At 41.0% G+C, this 13,746-nt stretch overlaps 2 protein-coding genes across 7 annotated transcripts in view; one reads left to right on the top strand and one right to left on the bottom strand.

Moving 5' to 3' along the window:
• Positions 1-314: 314 nt before the first annotated feature.
• LOC145975638 (uncharacterized) lies at positions 315-8,533 on the top strand. The gene is made up of 4 exons (XM_083106252.1): positions 315-1,322; positions 1,776-4,331; positions 4,964-5,780; positions 5,901-8,533. Exons 1-4 carry the CDS (start codon positions 591-593, stop codon positions 7,127-7,129), a joined length of 5,334 nt encoding a protein of 1,777 aa, XP_082962378.1. The 5' UTR covers positions 315-590; the 3' UTR covers positions 7,130-8,533.
• Positions 8,534-10,068: 1,535 nt separating this feature from the next.
• The window catches only part of LOC145975629 (protein pangolin, isoforms A/H/I/S), a 179,321-nt gene continuing 175,643 nt past the window's right edge, over positions 10,069-13,746 (bottom strand). For 2 of the 6 annotated variants that reach the window (XM_083106226.1, XM_083106227.1), the window contains exon 11: positions 12,005-12,144. Coding sequence is in view for 4 of the 6 variants with exons in the window: in XM_083106225.1 (XP_082962351.1) it covers positions 11,631-12,144 (514 nt within the window). In the remaining 2 variants the exon portion in view is untranslated. Of the gene's footprint in view, positions 12,145-13,746 lie in introns of all 6 variants that reach the window. The other 4 variants (XM_083106225.1, XM_083106222.1, XM_083106223.1 and 1 more) reach the window with 4 other exon arrangements.

The raw sequence follows: 13,746 nt of genomic DNA, 5'->3' as shown, positions 1-13,746 counted from the left end.
CAAAACTTGATTTTCGTTATCGTTATATTGTACATAAATCTTGATAGTTACTTGGCTAAGAAAACGTTAATATTATAAAGAGCAGATTATATTCGACTTTACTTTATACATATACTTGTACATTTATAATATTTATTACGTTTTTCATATGTTGATGTAATAAAATTTTAGGTATACTTTATACTACACACAAGCGTAAATTATTTTCTGTATCTTGTGTCTCGAATATGTGTCATAATAACTTTTTTTGGAAAATATAAAATATCGCAGGAGCTATAAATACATGTTTTTTTTCAGGACACCTGATCGACCTCACGACACCTTTTGTTTTGGGCTGTCAAACTAACTTTTGACAGTTGTCCTTTCTCTCCTGTATAAATCACATTTCGATCATCCTCGTAAATTTACAAGTGTGAAAACAATCCCACAAGATATAAAAATTCAATAAATTTAACTATAATTCCAAACTAATTTCTCCGCTTATTTTTATGGAAAAGAAATATTATTCAATATGTATTCAAATTAATTGAAATAACGTAGAAGACTGGGAGATATCAAGAGAGGTAAATCTTAAATGAAATTAAAAGACAATGGAGAATATCGGCGAAGGTGATATAAGTCGAACCGAAGGAAAAGAGAAAACCTCGCCTCGTCATGATTTCGGAACACGATGGCATCGCTTTCGGGTTCTCACGTCGCGTCTGTTCATCCTTCGAGGTTCCCGCGCGATGAACGATCCTCGGTTCAAGTACAGAAGCCGCGGACGGCAAGCGGCACCATGTTCGATAGTGGCTATCGTTTACGGACGTCTATTCGAGCCAAAGGAGTGGACGAAGGATCACGTGGACCAAGTGCTCGAACATGGTGACAAGCTGTTTCGCGCGAGCGTCGCGAGGACGCGGTTGAAGGACAACGAATATTTGAGGACCGATTGCGTGCACAACGAGTTCTACGTCGGTCTCTGCAAGATCCTGGTCGGTATCGAGGACAGTGGTATCCACGGCAATCTCTTGAGCGGGTCCATCGGCTGTACCGATCTCGCCCAGGGTCTGCATAAGTTTCTACGGGACAATGATTCTGGAGTGATCACCGCGCAAGGTAGTTCCGTTGCCATCTGGCGACAATCTCCTGATGCCAAAAGTTTTCTGTATTTTGATCCGGCGTCATGCGATGAAAACGGTCTGCGTCGTCCTGGTGGTGCGGCCTGCCTGATGAGATTTAAATGCGTGAACGATTTGCATGATCACATGCTGAAGAACCTGGATCAGCGTTATAACTCTCGATATTGCATCGACAAGGTCATCGTGCTGAGTGTTACGGAGGTAACGATAATAGCAGTTTATTATGAAGTTGTTTTATAAATCTTCCTGATACTTTTTTAATAGCAGATTTTTTGGTCTATTTAGAATAATGATTTTTCTTTAACAAAAATATCGAAGCATTAATATTTTCCGAGTTACTAGTGATTGAAAAAGAAAGGCTTTTTGCAAATTATACTTTGTGAAATTAAAAAGTTAACAAAAACTTCGTTATTTTAATTTCAGATAGAATTTACTTTAATAGAATTTTAATTTGAAGCTTAATTGCAAAGATTTATGATGACTTCCTCAACATTTTTGGTAAAAAAAAATAACTGCAAATTGATCAAAGAATCTGCCATTAAAAAATATTCGGAGGTTTTAGAACATCCTGTATATTCGCTTATATATTCTCTTGTGTGAGAATAAGAAAAATTACACAAAAAAATTCGAATAAAATATCAAGATAAAACACAGGTCGGACGAGGTTTCATCGATCGTCTATCCGATGGTCTGCCAATAATACGGAAGAGTATGTTGCGATCTATCGATCTGCCGGATGAACATAAACTAGACTGCACCAAGCCGGTGCCTAAGGATAAGTTACGCGCACCTGCGAGGATACGCAGGGAGCCGCTATCGATTGCCATTTCGAATTATAGCATCGATCGTCGTTTCGCCGCAGAACCACTGGTGAGTCGAAATGATTTTGACACCGGCTATTCCTACGATGACATGCGCGTCAACGTGCCATCCACGTTCAAAGAGTTGCCTGGTAAAGTGGCAATTCTTCATGGTTTGACTCATGAAGGCAATGAGATCTACAAGGGCAAGGGTGGCCAAAACGTGGCAAATTGCGTGGCGGCTATTACCATGAAGAAGGTCCACCCGGTGAAGACGTGGATGAGGTCGAGGTTGGATGAGATTCTGACACTCGGTGATTCGCTCTATGCTAGCGTCAAGTTGGACAAGCCAACGATAAAAACGATGACGGCTGCTGATTTGAATGATACGAGGCTCCAAGTGAATGATCGTAGATTGGTGATAGACGTGGATCTGATAACTGTAACCGGCACGCTCAACTCCAAGATGCCATCGGTGTTAAACCTGAAGCAGGCCTTGGAAGAGTTTTTTCTGGTAAATGAAGAAGGCGTAATCGAGACAACATCTATGTCGGTGGCAATCTGGAGCCAGGACGATTGTTACTATCTCTTCGATCCTCGATCCTGCGATGCTGTCGGCGTCAGGATCGTGAAAGAGAACGCTGTCAAGGTTGCGGAAAGGCAAAAAAAGGAGGAAACTGTATTGAAGGATAAGGACGGAAATTGCTGTGTGATTCGATTTCCTGACATCGACTCGTTGGTCGCGCTACTTTTGAAGAACGTCGACCCGATGAAGAAGAATGACCGATTCACGATCAGACACGTTGCAATCGCAGACGACATAGCAGGCGCTCGACCTTGGAATGAGTTTCAACCTGGCATGATAGGTAAGACGTGGGTGTTGCGCGGCGAGATTTCCAACATGGACGAGTTGTTCGAGGTGGAAAATCAAGGACTTCAGGGTCTCGCTATACCGGTAGTGGCTCTAGTGAGTGCGTGGGAGACGCCACCGGCGAAATGGAGTAGCGAGACTGTCGATGAAGCGGTTAAAGGGGGCGATGCTTATTATAATTGGTGCAAGCCTGCCGAAACGGAAGAGGAAACTGAGAGGCCGCTTCTCGTTCAAAACCTGAAAAAGAACTTGTACTTCAAGAATCGAAAAGTGACCATCAATATGGAGGAAGCGGCAGTCGTCGGCGATCTATTGGCATCGGATGATTCCGAGCTGCTCAATTTGGAGAGAGGATTGCGTCGATTCTTCGAGAACAAGCAATACGGAATAGTCGAGACAAAAGGTCTCTCGGTAGCGGTATGGAAAGTCGAGGAAGAAGTGAAAGACAAAGACAAGGATAAAGAAACGTTCTACTACTACTTTGATCCAAATCCTCGGGATAAACTAGGTCAATTGTCGGCAGACGAAGAAAATTCTGCCTGCGTGGTACGCACGTTGGATCTTTCAACATTGGCAAATCTCATCAAGAAGAACGCGGGGGAGGATCCTAAAAATAACGATTTCGTGATACACGAGCTGAAAAACGTCTCTATCGGCATGCCAATGACGGACGAAGAGATTGAGGCGGATAAACTGATACCGATCATACCGGATCTGAATAACTATTCTACTTTAGGCGACACCGGCGCTCTACTCTTGGGTACCATCGAACAAGGAAACGAAACCTTTAGACGACAAACTAGAGACAAACAGCAGGCCGCCAACTCTTTGACGGCCTTGGCCATGACTAAACTTTACAATCCTCATTTGTGGTATCCCGAGCTCGTGGACGATATCTTGAGGATCGGCGACAAAGTCACCGTCGAAAGCTTAATAAATCTTCCCGAAGCGGCAGAGGAAGAATCACCCAGGAATTATCTCCTCCCGTCGGAAATTACAGAAGACTTTACCATAGGTGTCAATCGAATGTCAATCGGCTTCGAGGAGGAGTCCATCGCCGGAAAAACGGCGGATGCGACGAGGCTGCTGGAGCAGTTCTTCGAGGGAAACACAATGGGAGTGTTTCGTCAAGGTAACGTGATGATGCCGATCTGGAAGGAGGGCGATGTGTTCTTCACGATGGACCCTAGAGGCAGAAATGCCCGCGGCGAACCTGGGAACAAGGATGGAGCCGCAGCGGTGATGTGGTTCACCGATATCCCTTCGTTGGCCGACGTTCTTCGGGAGGTCGCACAACAGGATGATGATTTCGTCATTGATACTGTCACGGTCGACAACGCGTATGAAACGCGAGTGGCCGAGGCACGACGAGTCAAAAGGACCACCTCCGGGGAGGATCTGTGGCATCACTTTCCCAAACTCGCTGACGGTGTCTGGAGCATCGATGGTAACATCATCATGACAGATGAGAGATTTGATGAGGCAAATCGTGGTAAACAGAGCGCGGCCGTTGCTGCGATGGCCACCATTTTTTCCAAGGTCTTTCTATACATACTTAATAACTAAAGATTTTTTTCTTTCGATTTTCTCAAAATTATGATGCGATAAAGTTATTTTTAAAGTCGAATCGAACATAAAAATTATAAAGAATAATTCACAATTTAATAAAAAAAAACATACAAGAAAGAGAAATAATTATTTCCAATAATTTTTAATATTAATAAATTTGAATTGCTTTAGCAATAATGTTAAAAGAAATAATTACTCTTTCAAAAAAAGTTATTTTTTTATTGAATTGTGTTATTCTTTGAATTTTTTTAACGAACCATGTAATTAAACTTTTCACAATCATTTTGTATGTCGATTTTCATCATCATAAAAATTATAAAGAATGATTCACAGTTTAACAAAAAAAACACGTACAAGAAAGAGAATAATTATTTCCCATAAATTTTTTGACATTAATAAATGACTCCGAATTGTTTCATTATTAATGTTAAAAGAAATAATTACTCTTTCAAAAAAAGTTATTTTTTATTGTGTTATTCTTTTCTTTGAATTTTTTTATCGAACCATGTAACTAAGGATAAATTTTTCACAATCATTTTGTATAATCGATTGAAGAAAAGATTATAGATTACGCAAAAAATATACGCGAAAAATAAATAAAGGTCTATCAACCGAGATACTGGACATCATCCGTTCTTGATGAAGTCATCGTTACCGGCGACAAACTGCACTCAAAATGCGTCGAGCGACTAGGTTCAGTGCCCCTAGTGAACGAGATGATCAGCGAATTCTTCTTATCCAGTCGACGAATCTCTCTAACGATCAAGGATTGCGTTGAAGCGGGCAATCTTATCGTGAAATCACCCAAGATTCAAGATCTGCAGACCGGTATCTATAGCTTTTTCGACAAGTACAACACCGGCGTGCTGACATCAGGAAATCGAAACATCGCCATATGGAAGATCGGCAATGCATACTATGCCCTGATACCCGACTGGTCCGTCGTCGCAAACGAGATCGCGATGACGGTACCACGAGTGTTCAGATTCAGAGACGCGAATCTCCTCGTAGAGTATCTTTTGCGTCATCTTGGGACGACGAACGACTATGAGATCAGCGCGATCGACGTGCTGGACCGAGTCAAACCATGGAGATTCGATCCCAGTCCGGCGATTCGACCGGCAAATCTGCCGCCTTTGAACGCTTACAAAAGATTGCCGGGCGAAGCGCGGGCGATCCTGCACGGCAGCTATCATCAGGGTGATGAAGTCTTTCCCGAAATGCTGCGCAACCGACAAACGGCGGCGAATTGCATCGTAGCGCTTGGCATGTCGATTGTAAAGAGCCCCGTTACTTGGACGAAGAAAACCATGGATGAGATTTTAGCGATCGGCAGTGCCGTTCATCGAGAGACGAAGAAAACGAGACCGACCAAGTCGAGATTGAGACCGAAGGATATTATCAGAGTATTCTATGTCGGTGAGTCTTCTTTATGTCGTGATTATTAAAAACATCGATTGATAGTTTGATAGTATTTTTTGAGTATTATTCTTGATAAACACTGACTTAAAATTTTACTCTTATAATATTTTCCTCAAGGTGTCAACGTATTGACTGCTGACATCGAGTCCAATACTGTGAGCGGTTTAGTGGCAGTCGCGCCTTTCGATGCAGAAGAGGAACAGAAGAAGGGACGAGAAGAGAAAACAAAAATCGATAGAAACAAGAAGAATGAGATTCGACGAGAACGACTACCACCTTCGCCTCCGATTTTACTCGAGGAAGGTCTGCGGAAATTCTTCCAGAATAACCGTGCTGGCATTCTAACGATTGATCGCAGTATGCTTGCCATTTGGAAAGATTTGGGTATCTACTTCATGTATGATCCTAGAGCGAAAAACGACCAGGGTCTGCCAGATCCCCGTGGAACCTCATGCACGATATGGTTCGCCTGCATGGAACCTTTGTACGACGCAATCTTCGCAAGCATCGATCCACGCGAGAGATACGGGACTTTTGAAATCTGCCGAGTGATTGTAAAGACTGCCGTGATAGAACCCTTGCCATGTCCAGCTGGTTTCGGGCTTCACTTGGACCGCAACGCGTCACTCGCGCCGATTATCTCCGTGAAAAAGATCGCTATGTTGGACGTGGAGCCGTTGAGTCAGTATACCGTCGTGGAGGAGGAGCTCAATGTTCTACGCGGAAGCCTGCATATGTGTCATCGCGTTTTCGGCCTGAAGAACAGAGGTCACCAAAGCACAGCGATCGCGGCAGTCGCCATCGTAGTTGGATTGCTACACGTGCCATCCACGTGGACGCCCCAGCTTATCGACGCCGTGCTTAGATACGGCGATTCGTTGTACTCGGATAGCGCACGTTGTGCTCGGGCAAACGTTAGGAATCTTTCACCTAGCGAGCTGCTCACAGTATTCATCGTGGGCGATATCCGGGCTACCATCCACGTTCATAATCACACCGTTGCGGGGATACTCCATGCCTTCGACCTGTCTGAAGCACTTGCCATGTTTTTCCGTACGAATTGCGCCGGGATACTGCACACGACCAATCTAGCGGTAGCCGTGATGCAGTACTATGGTAAATTTTACATGTTCGATCCGTGTGCGAGAAACGATCAAGGCAGACCGGCTTATGATGGTGCTGCCTGTATATTTAAATGTAACAGTGTCGCGAAAATAGCCGGGATCTTTGTGGCCAACTGCAATCTTAAACGACCAAATGTATATACTCTAAATGCGGTCAATGTGTTGAATTTGCATTTCTTCTCAGATGCACGGGACGTTTGTCCTCCCAAGTGCGACCAGTAATACATTTTCTTGTCAGGTTTTTCCGTATAACGCAAGAATCGTTAATCCGCGAAATTTTCTGAAAGAATATTATGAAATAAAATCTCTTCGAATCTTTCTATAACCGAATGAATGGAAAGGGAGGAAAGAACTCGTACACGCGGTCGAACAACGTTCTCAAAGTGCTAATTTTATTTATAGGTTTTCTTTATGACACAAATCACTTTTAGCATCTACATGAGTAGGAGTACAGGCTATACGAGAATGAATTTGATACAGATCACTTATTAGTGTAAATACAATGTTCCTTTTTCTTCTCAATTACACGCTATCAACCTAAATACTTAGAAAACACTGTACAACGCAGCTGAGAACTGTCGATTGATACTTTACAATATAGTACAACCACTCCTTTGAAGCGAGACACGAGCACCGAATTGGGACAGGTCGGCTCGAGCGGACCTTGGTCCTCCTCTCGTCACCGTCACCGTGGAAAAGGAGTGTCGTCTCCTTACGGACTTTGCGAGCGAATCTCGATATTATCTCCTCTCGAACGAACTGTAGGCCGTATCGAGCGAGCTTGCCCGCCGAGGATTATTTACTCTGCGTCTCGGAGATCCGTCTCTCTCCATCTCCCTAATACGCATCCTCGAAAACACGAAGATGCTTTCGCGTCTCTGAGCAATCCGCTGCCGAAGCCTACACGACGTTGTCTCGTTTCTAGCAAAGTGAAATGGGAGGCAGGTGAGACGCAAGCGGACATATTTTTCCTCGAGAAGTTTCGCGAATCTTCACTTCCCAGGGTTGTCCGTCGAGGAGACTACTCGCGTCACCCTCCTCACCGTTGCATACAAGCACGCATACAATATTCAAACATCGCACGATTTTGCGAGTCTTGTTTTCTCGTAGTAGTGGCTACGTCTGTCAGTACAACCAATAGTGATAGGTCTCCGTCGTCTCCTTTTCTCCTACTCGTCTCTCGTAAGACGTCGCTGGTCGTCCTTGCCCCGTACTTGTTTAGATAGATAGGTAGATAGGAAGGTAAATAGGTAATATAGATACTTCGGTTCCTCGATCGAACATACTTGTATTCATGAGAATCCACGTAATTTTTTCGTTAAGTTCTAGCTTCGTGTATTATATGTAAATCAGTTTTCTCGCTTCGTTTTCTATTCGATAACGTTCGAGGGAGATCAAGATGAGACTTGCGTTTCGTTCGCAAGAAGATTCGTATTAAATGCCGCTTTCAGTCTATAACGAGTTCGATCGACAAACGAAGAAAGTGAAAAAAAATGAGAGGAAGAATGGGTAAAGTTAACAAGACGAACGAAAAGAACGGGGGGAAGGAAGGACGTATTCGCATCTGACGGGTTCACGACTGACAGAACAAGATCGAATGGATCGTAATGTAAAAAAAAAGAGAAACGATATGCGTATTATCATTAATATTGGCATAATGTTGTTATGGCACGTTTAAGTTTTGCTGCTATACTCAGCGACACGTTTCTACAGTCGCGGTCTTCGTCGTGCACGGACGTACACCGTGCGATTCAGTCGGAAAAAAAGAAAAGAAGAGAAAAAAAGAACACATTGCGGAAGGGAAAGAAGAGAGGAAAAAGAAAACATTTTCACCCCGACGTTCGCACACACTCGCGTGTAAACGTCAACGCTTTCGTTTCATGGTACGCAAACGCGCACGATCTCGATACACTCTCTATCTATCTCTTTCTCTCTCATTGGCACCTCCATTGCACTTTCCCATTCGTCGCAACAAATGCACCTTATAAAACATATTCTTTTTTTTATGTACAAAAGAGAAACTGCGCTCCTCCTGAAATAAATGCTCGCAGAACAATTGTGAAGGGCCTATTATGCTGCGCTTTTCCTCTTTTGACCGGTAATATAATAAAAAGATTAAAATTGCACCGAAATATGTCGCACAATGAGACAGAACCAAATTTCTAATAATGTATATATATGTCGCGATTATACATACTTGACAGCTCTCTGAAATTGTGCGATTCAAGATTCTTGAAAATATTATCGCAAATGATCTTTATTGCAAAAATATTTAAAGAGGCTTTCTATTGCTTTTTGACTACATAAAATGAAATAACGAATTTACAACTCTAGATATAAAATATTAAATTTAATTCTATTAAATATCACATCTATAAAAAAATTTTTAAAAATTAGCAAAAAGTTGCAATTGTAGACAAAAGTAAAATAGAGAATCTTTTATCGCACAATTAACAATCTCTGTTTCATTCAAAATGTCTGCTGCCATGTTAGAGTTTTTTTCGAACAATAACTCGCATCTTGAGGTATTTGTCTTACCATCCATTGTCAGAGATCTTTTCATTCACATTTGTATTTTTATATATCGCGATAAACAAGATATATAATAAAATATACATTAAAAAATTGCCAATAAAAAAATAAACATTATTTTGCGCGTAACGATAAAAATGCGCATTATTTTAACATTCGCAAAATATGAAATAAAGGCAAGAAAGAAAAAATAAAAAGAATATTCGAATAAAATCTAAAGTCTCTTTTACAGGAAGAATATAATTATCTTCTCAAATTTTTTACAATTTTCTTTTTAAATCTAATAAGCCGAGAGATGCGTGTGATTGTTCCGATAATAGAAATTTTCATTCTAAAACAATTTAAAAGAGATATATATTTCTTTGACGCGCAAATTACGAGTTGAGTTAGTCTCCAAGTCGATTTTTTAAAATCCTACATGCCATTATTATGTGTCGTGTTAGCACATAAAAGTGAGATAAGGAAAGGATGAGAAATTATTCTCCTAGAAAAAAAATACATACATATATATATATATATATATATATATATATATATATATATATGTATATATATATATGTATATATATACATATATATATATATATATATATATATATATATATATATATATAAAGAAGAAACAAATCAAAATTACCGAAATAACCATAGAATTCCAAAATACATTATTTTTTGAACACTAATCGCAAACGACTCAATGAAATCGTATCGATTTTTGTACAAAAACTTGTATTCACATTTCTCGGTCTTTTTATTTTCTTTCTTTTCTTATATATTTTTTTTATTTATCGCGGTTATTGTCTTTGTTCAGTCGAAAGTTTGTTGCACAAATTTATCGATTGACGATTAAAATCACGAGAGAATCTAAGGATAAAAATCTCAAGCGATATTAAGTCAATAATAGTAGTAATAAGCAATATTAGAGACATAATGTTTTATTTTATACGTATTATGCTTTATTTTATACGTATTAATGTTTATTAATGTTAATACGTATAAATAATAGCATTATTATATTTCGCAAAAACAAAGATTTAATAATATAAAATCATGCCAATTGTATTACATTATTTCTAAATATGGAATATTATGATAAAGAAAAAAGAACATGTGTTTATAGAAGAGAGAGGTATTCGAGGAAAAAGTATTCGGGTAGAAAGTGAGCAGGGATATTAAGGATATCTTACACGCTAATTAACCGCACTGTGTATAGACTTTTAAAAAAATAACAAATTACATATACATAGAGGATAGGTATTTCGACACCTATATGTGAGAGATGAGGTCGAATAAACAAATGACAATAAAACGCATCGCGCACGCGATTTCTGTTTTGTTTTTTTTTTTCTCGGTTCTCTCTTCCACCTTACGCTCTTAGCTACTTGTTCGTAATATAATTACTTTCCTAGAGTATAGTAGCTGGCACAGGAACATGACTTTCCAGTCATTGGCATCACAACGTAACAAGGACTACAAGCTGCGTCACGTGCACCTCCAACGAGTCCGTTCTTTCAGTCACATTATTTAACTGGACGTGCACCTTTTGCTCTTTCCTAACTTCGTACGCACACACGCATACATATTCTCTCATGCTTATACATCTCGCTTACACCTTTTTCTCTTTGCCGAGCGGGTGACTACAGCCAAATACTTGGTCCTGAGTATTTCTGTATCGTATTTGTTTTTATTCATTTGTTACACATGTATATAATGTCTTATTTTCGACTTTGTGTGTATATGGGACACTGGATGACCTGTACTTCGGCGAATGCATAAGAGCGAGGCTATGTCAGGAGAAAACAATCGAAGGCAACACCATCATTCGCAATGACGAAGCGGCGATCGACGATTTCTCGTGCCAGGATCTGAATCATTAATGATGCTGCTTAAATCGTGCAGCCCATATGCGATTCCCATAAGTGAAGCACGATCAACACGAGCGATCCCTCGGACTATCTTCGTTTTTCGAAAGTACTAAAACTCTGGTCCCTCCTGATCAGATCGGCGGAAAAACGAAAACCTCCTTTTTGAAACAAAAGTGAAAATCTTTCCGTGATGATGGAAAAGTTTCTCTCATCCGCCAATCTCTCATCACCTCGTCATCTGGCTTTCTCATCGCGCGCACACGTAGACGGACCCCGTAGATGACACCGCATGTAGCAACAGTTCGGTCATGTGGGTCCGGCCGGGGCTACGTGACGCTGATCGCCGGATTGGAGGGGCCCGAGGGCGCGGGCTCGGTCTTTACTATACACTGTCCGGTCAGCTGGTTCACGCTGAGTGGATTGTTGATGTCATGAGGATTCGTGCCGACGGGGTTGCGATGGGGTTGCGGAGCTGGTTGTTGCGTTGCCGCTGTCGTCACCGCCGCTCCAGCCATCGCTGCTGCCGCCGTCGTTGTCGTCGGTTGATTGTGCGACGTTTGGCTCGTGTTCGACAAGGGCGGCGGAGGCACCGGAGGTGTCAACGGACACGGACACGGACTGGACAGACTCGAGGGCGATGGTAAGACCAGCGAAGGACTCGCCAGACTAGACAACGCGGACAGACCTCCCGGACTGCTAAGGGACTCGTCGTCCTCAGGAGTTCCCGCCTCACCTACGCTGCCCAGATTATCCTCCGAATGATCGTCCTCGGCCTCGCCGTCGGCTTCACCGTCGCCGTCTCCTCCCTCCCCAAGGTATCTGACACATTTCTTCTTACGTCTGCAAATAAGGATCGGAAAATCGATTAGTGCACGCTCGTGCAAGTGGCTAATGACGTCAATAATATTAAGACGGTCGATTTCCATCTGTGAGATCATTTACTTACGATTAGACATGGGAAAAATGTATGCTGCATTTTTTTATTCACATTTAATGGCTTTGTGAAATAAGATTGAAAACGATATTTTTTTATGAAAAGTTGTCAAGAATTTCTGATAGGATAGGTAATAATATTAAACAATTTTTAAATTAATTTTGACTCTCAGCATGCTCGATATTGAATAGAAAATTCTCACTGTTGAAAACACGTCCGTGAAAAAATATGTTATACATCTAGAAATGTTACAAACTAAAAAAAAACATGCCATCACTCATGTCATCACTGCAAAGTCAGACGCACAAATTTGCTTTTGGAGTTTGGTAAATCTCTCTATTAGATCTTTACTAAAGTGAACGAGGATCTTTGTGCGCCTGGCGATGCTTGAATTGCTCGACATTGATCACTCGCTCGCAAATGCCATGCTCAATAGATCCGTAGATGTAACAAGCAAAATGTGTAAGATACAACGTGTAAACGAAATAATAAAACTCAATCAAAATGCCATCAGGAGGGGGGGCATCTATTGAATCATTGATCACCCGCAGATCGAGGATTCGATAAGAATTTTTGCGCGATTCCTCCTTCTTTCTTCACACGCGGCGTGTCGATTTATCGATTTAAGTCAGCCAATTTTTATTAACGAGTCGCGCTAAAGTCGGCTAATGTTACGTGGAACTTGGAATATATCGCGACCAATTGTAAAGTGCGTTCAAAGAAAAGTTCTTTTTTTTTCTCACAGTCGCGTGAACACAAAGGTGGACAGCGATAAAGTAGTAGAATCCGAGATGACGAGAGGAAGAGAGAGGCTTGTTTTGCTACTGCACAATTTTCATAAGTGAGCCCGTCCGACCTCGTCTAGAGAACTGCTTCGCAGTCGAGACGACATATTGCCGCTCTGCCATTGGCTCTCATTATTTATCTCTCAGCTGAATCAGTTAGTTTCTCGGCGGCCGTACCGCCGAGAACGATCGGAGGATGCTAATTAAACTCGTAGTTACACTTGTGTAAATTTCAAAGCGTTGCACAAAACTTATAAAAGTTGAACTATTCCTTTCAGTGCGCGACAACGGACGGCATTCGAAAATCTCAGGGTGGATTGCAACATCTCTTTCTTAGACGAATTTTACTGAATAGTTAATATAATTGTTATTTTACGCAAAACGAATTGTGTATATTTTTTTTAAATTTTAATTTTGTCACTAATTATATCACACTTTTAAAGTGTCAAGAGATAAAATATCCTTCCTTTTTTCTTTTTTTAGTAGTAAACAATATTTGTGTACAGAGATGAAAATAATTATTAAAAGCACAATGTAGTTCTTTGCAATCCATTCTGAGACTTTGAGTAACATACGAAATTGTGCAAAATTTCGATTAAAAAAATACGATTTTTTACGCAGTCAGCCAGCGCAGTTCTTTTTTAAAGTGCCTCGAGTGGTTATTCGCATTATATATATGTATAAAAAACACATTATCCGTATGAAAATATTACAAAAGAAAAA

Source organism: Camponotus vicinus, unplaced genomic scaffold (genome assembly GCF_025532165.1).
Source record: "Camponotus vicinus isolate PSW18456_S1 unplaced genomic scaffold, iyCamVici1.0 SCAF_8, whole genome shotgun sequence".
Lineage (NCBI taxonomy): Eukaryota > Metazoa > Arthropoda > Insecta > Hymenoptera > Formicidae > Camponotus > Camponotus vicinus.
Note: the sequence above shows the minus strand (reverse complement) of the source record. Positions and strands in the feature narration are given on the sequence as shown.